Source organism: Mastacembelus armatus, chromosome 18 (assembly GCF_900324485.2).
Source record: "Mastacembelus armatus chromosome 18, fMasArm1.2, whole genome shotgun sequence".
NCBI classification, from domain to species: Eukaryota; Metazoa; Chordata; class Actinopteri; order Synbranchiformes; family Mastacembelidae; genus Mastacembelus; species Mastacembelus armatus.
In genome coordinates this window covers 13,329,421-13,337,949 of record NC_046650.1, presented here as the reverse complement: position 1 = coordinate 13,337,949, position 8,529 = coordinate 13,329,421, and the positions used below count along the sequence as shown (strand labels likewise).

General features: G+C 41.0%; 2 protein-coding genes across 2 annotated transcripts in view; one reads left to right on the top strand and one right to left on the bottom strand.

Annotated features, from left to right (window-relative positions):
• Positions 1-351: 351 nt before the first annotated feature.
• Positions 352-2,481, bottom strand: LOC113125441 (dynactin subunit 6-like). The gene is made up of 7 exons (XM_026298903.1): positions 2,340-2,481; positions 2,113-2,177; positions 1,913-2,018; positions 1,726-1,814; positions 1,374-1,421; positions 886-1,028; positions 352-783 (listed from the first exon to the last, which is right to left on the bottom strand). The coding sequence occupies exons 1-7, from the start codon at positions 2,375-2,377 to the stop codon at positions 685-687; spliced, it is 588 nt and encodes a 195-aa protein (XP_026154688.1). The 5' UTR covers positions 2,378-2,481; the 3' UTR covers positions 352-684.
• Positions 2,482-3,122: 641 nt separating this feature from the next.
• LOC113125440 (zeta-sarcoglycan-like) overlaps positions 3,123-8,529 on the top strand; it is a 28,719-nt gene continuing 23,312 nt past the window's right edge. Inside the window, exon 1 of the mRNA XM_026298901.2 lies at positions 3,123-3,524. Coding sequence (XP_026154686.1) covers positions 3,486-3,524 — 39 coding nt within the window. The 5' untranslated portion in view covers positions 3,123-3,485. The remainder of the gene's footprint in view (positions 3,525-8,529) is intronic.

The following is an 8,529-nucleotide window of genomic DNA, read 5'->3' as shown; positions in this document are numbered from 1 at the left end:
AATTTGGCAACCCCTGGTGGGAGCACACAGGTCTGGCAACCCACCAAATCCAAGATGTGGACTACCACACCCATAGATATCTTTTAAGCATCACTTCTGCTCAGTGATTGTACTTTTAAACAATAAATCAACAAACTGCAACAGTCACCAGCTCAGTTGACATTTGCTTTGACTATTTTCAGCTCAGAAACTTGATTTTCTGATTATTTTTAGCACATGACAATGTAGATATTTTTAGCTGTATTATTATTAAATACTGTTTTAATTGGATGCTCTGTATCAGCTGATGAAACTGCCTTTGGAGCAGAGGGGTACACAAACCTGCTCAACAAAAAAAAAAAAACAACCCTAAAAGCTTCTTCAGAACCTTTACTGCAATATTTCTACGTTCTTCTTAGAACAGGTAGAAATCTAGATTAATATAACTGATTAACATTAAAATGGCACAGTGCATTTACAATTTAAGGTCCAAAATACATAATAAATATTCAGAAATATGTTGAGGTGAAGATAATATGATATATTCCTCATGTGCAGGGAGAAATGTTGAGTACTTTCAAAGCTGGAGGTAATCTATGAGACATAAGTGGCCACAGATGCAAATTGAGGAAAATGTTAAAGCTTCTGGTCTCTGAGAGTGCAGATGCCTTGGGGTGCAGAAGGTTTGATCCCCCTGGATCGATGTTAGTTTCTCACAGGCGTGCTGCTTCCCTTCACCGTCTTCTTCAGATGGTGGTAATTGGGCAGAATCTTCATGAGGAAGTCGAGCTGCAGAGTCTGAGGCTGCAAGAGACAAATGCATCCCATCCCTGGTTACACAAATCTGTTCACCAGGCAGACAAAGAACATCATGACTCACAGCTACAAACCAGCCTCAGAACTAACCTGTGGCTTTTCGCTCTGCACACGTCTGATGCAGTTTGAACCATATACAACCGTGTTCTCCGGCACAGCCTCACATGTGTTGATGTGGCAGCACGCGCCGATGATGCAGCCGCTGGTCAGGATCACGTTTCTCCCAAGATCAGCTGGGATTTAATATTAGATCAAACATGTATGAGAAAAATACATAAAAGGAACCTGGAAGGAAAGGCTGGGAAATAAGAAGATCCACACTGTGACAATATAAACTGATCAACTCTGAGATGTTGCATTAACTGACAGTTTGCGTCGTAATATTGATCTCTTTATTATCTTTGGGTGTATTGTCTATGGTCTCACCAATCAATAAGCAGAACAAATTCAGTTAGTATTTCTGAATATTTGTCAGGTATTAAATGTGAATCACGACACAGTATATACACTGACACAGGTATAAAAATACATGCTGCACAGGAAACAGGCACAGGAAGTGAACTGATTAATGTACTTACCCTTTGACTCAATCACATTGTTGTCTCCAATTTTCAAAGCTTGAGAGACTGCGGTAAAATCATTAAGGGTTAAAACCTATAAAGTTGCATTTTTAAATGTCACTTCAGCCTGAAAAACACATTTGGCTGCTGGTCTCAGAAATTTCAATAAATTGTCATCAACATTATACACTGAGCAGGACTTTTTAAGTAGAAAAATAAGTGACAGTGCCATCTGCTGGACAAATTATGCAATGGCAACATTTTTTCTAAATTAGCTCATACAAACTAAATTCTTGTTACTTGTTCAGTTACTGTATCAGTCTAGTGCTGCCTGGTATTTCAATATTGGTGCTTGAATTGTAAAGGATACCACACCCAACTTCAAACACATTATTGGTCCCAATAGTCATGGTCTTTGGCTCAACTCCCTCAGTGTCTGGCATTATATTCTCTGGATAACTACAGACACAACGCATATATGAGAGAATGACTCAATAGAGAAATTAATAGACACACACAGAGAGAGAGAGAGAGAGAGAGAGAGAGAGAGAGTCTACCTGTTAATAATAAGAACCTGCTCCTCTATTAGGTTCCCCTCTCCAATGATTATAGGCCCAGCTTCTGCTATGATCCGCGCTTTGGGGTGGACAACTGTTCTAGGTCCTGTAAAGATGTAAAGACTGTACAGGGTCATTCATTTAGCGCACACAGCAGCTGGACGGAACAAATAACAATGGCGCTGAAAGCAATGACTCACCAATAGTCACATCTCCTCTTATTTCACTTTCAACACACACAACAGCCCCAGCTGCAATTTTCGCACTAAAACAACAGAGATAATGACAGAAATCACAGAATCTCCATAATTAGCCTCTGCGCAACCAGTCAATCAATCAATCAATCTGGGTGTTCCCTATTAAAGATCAATATTTCTTTCCTACCTGCTAACACTGTTAAAAAACGACCTGATATCTAATCACGTACCTTTTCTGTGCCATTATTTGCTTGCTGGCGTCCGACATCCTTATGATGATGAACGAATTGATCGAGAATTGATTATTAATCCCGGTTCAGAGCTCAGGTTTGATTGCGTCTGTCTGAAAACATCAACCTGAGCCTTTGCTGCCCTCCGCTGTATTCGAGGATACTGCAGTATAATCCACTGCTGCTGCTGTTTCACCTCTTACCCTTCATGCTCATTAGCAGCTAATACGCTTATATTTCATCTTGTTATATATATAAATGTATTTACAATTTATAAAATAGTCAAAATAATCAAAACATCTGTTTATTATCAGTTTTTTTTAGACATTAAAATGCATATAATTACATTTAAACAACACAAAGCTTTCAATTTCCTTAAACAGGTTTTGTTTTAGTTTTTATTTCTTGTATCTTTTATCAGACAATTGAGTCTTGTCAGGTTACTGCAGTACAACGTGTCTCCTGCAGGGAGCAGTAACTACCAACCAGTAGGAAGAAACTCATCCTTACAGGAAGAGAAAACAGCCTGTGCCATTTGATTTAATCTCCACAAAATAAACTCACTTTCCTGCTGTTGAAGTCAGACCAAGACAAATCCACGCACATGCCCCTAAAATTAGATAATTACAACATGGACTGCATTTAACAGGATATGTTGACAACACATGTCGGGCAGAAAATCTTTCGCCCTGCACATTGAATTTATGCGTAAACTGGGTCATTTTTCCAAAAACAGGCTGGCGCAAAATCAAAAAGTGCTTAAAGGTTAAAGATGTGAAGTGACGGTGTCGTGTTAAGCCTACGACTTTTATTTTTCTCCCGGAAGTGCTGAGCATCACTTTGTCTGACTTGACCATGGTTGAGTTGGGGACAGCGCGTCTGTGCGTTGGAAGGAGAGAGAATCGGCTCATCGACAGAAAAGTGCGCAGCGGGCAGGAGCGCCTGAGCCCTGTGTGAACTGTAGTTACCTAAAATAACAGAATGTCCTGCTCATATGTTCATTACGGTTTAGCAGCTGTCTGAAACACTGGCCAGCTGTGGTTTTTTCCCGAGTGGGAGTGCGATATAACAGCGTTGGTGAACTTCGTGCGTCGAGCTTGGTTCAACTTTGTGGAAATATGTAACTGTGACCAATGAGCCTGTAACATGGAGCAGTCGGACACTTTGGACATAGAGTCACTGAAGGTAAGTTTCCAAGCACTAAGAAGCCCAGTTGATACCATGTTAATGAAAGAAGGAATAATTAGTGAATAACAAATGACACGTTGAGCACGAAGAGTTTAGGTTTTAAAGTTGGTTTATCAGACAAATGTAGGAAACTATTTATAAATTCTGTGTTTTTCTGTTCTGATGCTTAAATTCAAGTTTTCTGTTAATTCTTCCTGCAACAGGTGCATCCTCTGCTTAAAAATCCCAGCTGATTAAAGATGCATGTAAACTGTCTGTGCACTCCCTCCGTCTTGCAGTAGTTGCATTTCTGTCCAGGCTGGAATATGATGAATAATAACCAGTGACCAGCACTTACACACCTTCATGACGCCTGCCTTCTTTACACAGCTCCCTCTTGCACTCCATCTAATACTGTATGCATTGTCCTCTTCAAGAATCTCACTAATGTGACAGCTTATGAATATTCTGCCTGTATGGTTTCTCATTATAATTCCAGTCTAACAGGGCAGGCAGTAACTGATGGGTACAGTATATGCACCTCGTCTCCTCTCTGCGGTGCGAACCGCGGCTCCGTGTGTGAAACCCACACAGCAGAGCTGCTGTTTGGCATGCACTGACCAGCTATACACACACACACAGCTCGGGGCTCAGTGTCTGGGTCATGCTTATCAGTCAAGAAATCACCTCTCCTCTCACTGGCTCTGAAATGATCCAGAACCTCCCACTTAAACTTGCAGACTTGTCACTTTCAGCTAATTTGTGCTGTTTAATGTGAGTTTTTATTCTGCAGAAGCTGATTTTAAAGTCGAAGTATCTTCTCCAATTAAAGCAGGTTTTAAGGATGCTTTGTGACATTACTTTTCTTGATGAAGCAGTGTTCATCTGGGACCTCCACTGTGCATTCAGCTGATGAATGCAAATGAAGCCTATGGGGTGCTGTCCAAAAATGGCCCTGTTGGCTCTCCGAGGATTTGCTGGGGATTAGCAAGGAAAGCTAGTGTACTGTAGAGAAGTGTCGGGCTGTTTACATCAGCAGTTTGTCATCTTCCCCCTCAGAAAGAGCAATCATCAACACGGGAGTTACAGCTGTACACATTCAAGACTTAACAAAAGCAGCTCTTGATGTTACTAAATAATGCAAAGGTCAGATGCGCAGCATGCAATTGAGAGTTGTTGTACATTTTCTCAATTTTTCTCAAGTGTTATCGGAAGTGGAGCCGCATGTAGCAGCAAAAGTAAATCCTGGCTGAAAAGCTTCAAACGGCCTGTGATGTTCAGTTTTGTTGGCTGTGTGCTCTGATTGAACATCCGCGACCTTTTGTTGCTCCAGACTTATTGGAGATCTTTGATCCCCGCCAGCCTCACACTTACAGTGGAGTTGCCTTGTTGCTTTCAGTCGGAGGAAGTGCACTGCCATTCATCCATAAAGAAAGGGCAACCACGCTGCAAAAGATAAAGCCATTGACAAGCTCCATTGCTATTGTAGCTCCACCAGAGATGATGGAGCCACAGAAATTGGATTTCACATCTAAGTGGAGTGACTATTGACAGCAGCACCATCAGCCACATCCTCAATTGTCATATCAACAAAATGTGAAATGGTAACATTGATGCACTGACTTTCACATTTATAATTGGCTTTGCTTGTTGCCGTGATGTGTTCAGGCTCCTGTCTGATTATATTTTCTGTCAAACTAAAAGGTCCACAGCACCTAAATAAATAGGCGGCTTTAATAATGTATGCCAAACTTGTAGGATGATTGTGTATCAATTTTTCCTGCTTCTGCCTCATCGATGGTGCAGTATTTATATGGAGGATTGATGGGTTCAAGCTTTACAGTCATTAGTGCATCTGAACTGTACCTCCAGCTGAGGAAGCCCAGTGGGACTCCTGCAGCGTCGCTGAGTCAGGGAGCGCTCACAGATTTGCTGATTAACATTATCAAGCATTAATAACAGCTCATTTTCTTTCATTAGGGGCTTCTCAGCTGCTTTTTGCTGCCTTTGCAGCATGTCACTGTTTGATCAAAACAGCATGTGGAAGATCACCCTCTATGTTAATTGGTGAAGATGAAGCACGCTGGCACTGGGAAGAGACTGACGGATAATTGCTGGCTTTGGCTGGATCCTGCTGTCAAAAGCTCCGGGGACAACCCCCCTCTAAGTAAAAAGAAAAGTGACAGTCAGATCGCAGCACAAAGTTAAAGGGACTGATGAAGTAGCAATGAGAAAAATGGTTATGTAACAAATCCACGACTTTTCCAGTGCACTGCTACTGCGTGATCTTCAGCAATAACAGTATTTATGTTATTGTATCTTAGACAAGCAAGTTACTGTGTAGGTGTTTAGTATCTATTATTAGAAGCTACTGCACACGCAATCAGGACTGCAGGTGGTGAACCACCCGTAGTTTTGTGTAGACTTTAGTGTGTGATATTCTGTTGACATTTATATCGAGCGTACTAGAGGAAAATTTGATAATTTCATCACAGACAGAGCAGCACAACTGTGCCTGAAAAAGCCTGTGTGGATGCAGACTCCAGGCACTTAGAAAAATTGCTGGACTAGAAAAGTGTGATTTTTGTCTGAGTGGAGAGAAAAAGGGCCTTTAGACTTCTGTGACTCCAAGAGTATGCAGTTTAATAAGGACAGAAACCTCCATAAACCCAAAGCTTTCACAAGAGGTTATGACGTACTCATGAAACCACATCAGATTTTTTGTTAGTAAAACCCTTTTCACTTTCATCCAGTACTCAGGGGGCTTGAGGTTCTCAATCTTTCCTGCATGTGCTCCTTCAACATAAAGTCTGCTTGTATTTCTAATCACAAGATACGTGTCTACGAGTTAAAGCTACATGAACTTTAAGATTCAGAAAAATTGCTAAACTTCTGGATTTGAGCTCAGGCTGATAAATTGGTTGAATCTTTGGTTTGAGGGTTCGTTTGTTGTAGCTATTCTCAGTTTAGTCATTTTTACAGTTTATTAAAAATCTGTATATAAATAAAGGGGGAGATTTGTGCTTCAGCTGTGTGATGTTTGCCAACTTTTAAGTGTCCACCTGTGCCTACAGAGACCTTCGACTGACTACTGCTTATTTTATATTATCAATAACAGTAAAAATGCAAAATATTAACAGCAAGTTTTTTGAGGCTGTTATTTTCCAGTAACTCTGTTGCTTTATAATGACATTACACATTAAAAAGTCATTACCAGCCATCTTAAAAACTAACTTAAACTGATAAATGATCTCCATCATGGTCTGCCATGCCCGCACAGCTTGCTATGTAATCAATACTTTGTTTCTTAAAAGTCAAAGTAGTTTCTCACAGCTGCTGCAGCTGGACATCTCAATCAGCCCAGTGCAGCGTGTTTGTTCGAGTCAGCTGTGACCAGCATGCAGAAATGACAGATTTGACGAAACGCCAGGCGCTACACACTCCTCCATTTGCTCCATGAATAACTGAGCTTTAGGCATGACTCCACCAGGGTAATATATGCATTAAAACTCTTGCAAAGAAATCACAGCATCCACTAGTGTTGGGAACAGTGGGTTGCCATAGAAATTACAAGTGCTGAAGTTTCCCCTAGCAACAGTGGATAGAAAATAGACCAAATCTGTCGAGCAGTGAAATGGCTGTAGGCTAAAAGATTGGTTTTAAACAGTTTTGAGTGTGTCTTAGGTTTCAGTTAAGTGTAACAATGTTAGAAGTGTCTTAGAGATGACCTTGAAATCCAGCAGTAGCTCAGTTGGAGGTTTTACTGTATGTTGTGTGTAAGGCATCTTCCTTTGCTCTGGAAAGTTGTAGTGGTGTAAAAGTCTTCTGTGACACTACACTGAGTTTATATTCAGCCTCTGTGTAAGCACCTCTCAAAACGCACTTGTCCCTCAGCTGTATCGCTGGTTTAAATTGGAATCACTGACATTTCTAGGCCAGCGTTATGGGTCATTTGTATTTGCTGCAAAGTCACAACATCCATTTGTGAGACATCTGCCACCAATGGCAAATGCGACTTAAACTGCTCGTCCAAGGAAACAGTCACTTAAAGAGGAAATTAAGTCGTGAGGCTGTGGAAGAGTTTTGTTAGATGCTATGTTTAAATTGTGCTTATAAATACACTTATAGTTGCATCAGTAATGGGAAGGATCTGGAAGGTTTCTGCTATAAAATGTTAGAAAATCCTAAGGAAGGTCCCTTTCAGTTCTTCCGAATCCACCTTTTGGCTAAATATCTAAAAATGCAGGTGCTTCTATGAATTCATGGGCAGCATGATGGGCATATGACTATTTTTGGCACCTGCCTTTTACCAGCAGATCCACCACACACTGCCTGATTCACACTGTTACACAATTTTACCAAACTGCTTTCAGTGAGTGTTTGTGGTTTTATATTCATGACAGACTGACTGCAGACTGTAATACTGTGTCCTTGGCTTGAGTTAGGCATGTATTACATATTACTGGGGTCTCTCTGGGGAAAACTCTACACAGGTATGCCAATTATGGTGTGCTTTGTGCAATCGAAGTATTTTATACAGGGATGATAGATCATTAGTTGCTCCTATAGAGACTTTCAGATAATTTGACACAATAAAACATTCTGCTGCTGCTGGACATTTTATGTTGATTTATATGAGCACATGCTTTGCTTTAATCACTATTTATGTAAAAGATAATGATGCTGGGCCACCTCTGTGTGAATCCTCCCAACAACAGCAGAGCAGACTATTTCAGAGCTCTGCTAGCCTCACTCCCTGTGATGGGGAATTTCACACTGTCAGCTCATGGTCACGATCTGCTGGAGATCAGCAACTGCTCACCCTCACCTGCATGACTGCACATGACAGACATCATCCCCTCTGATCTCAGATCAGAGCTCCCATGTAGCAGCTTCTCAGCGTCAAGCAGCCACTTAGTTACTGGGCCAGTGTAGGGAACATTTTCTGGTATCTCCATAATTCACCTCCTGTTTTCATTCGTATCGAGTGGAGAAAAAAAAAGCAGCCTGTAATCTATTCATA

Coding starts and splice junctions, on each gene's coding strand:
- LOC113125441 (XM_026298903.1), bottom strand. CDS start 2,377: ATGTCGGACGCCAGCAAGCAAATAATGGCACAGAAAAG. Junction 2,178..2,339: donor CAAATAATGGCACAGAAAAG/GTACGTGATTAG, acceptor CTGTTGTTTTAG/TGCGAAAATTGCAGCTGGGG. Junction 2,019..2,112: donor AAGAGGAGATGTGACTATTG/GTGAGTCATTGC, acceptor ACATCTTTACAG/GACCTAGAACAGTTGTCCAC.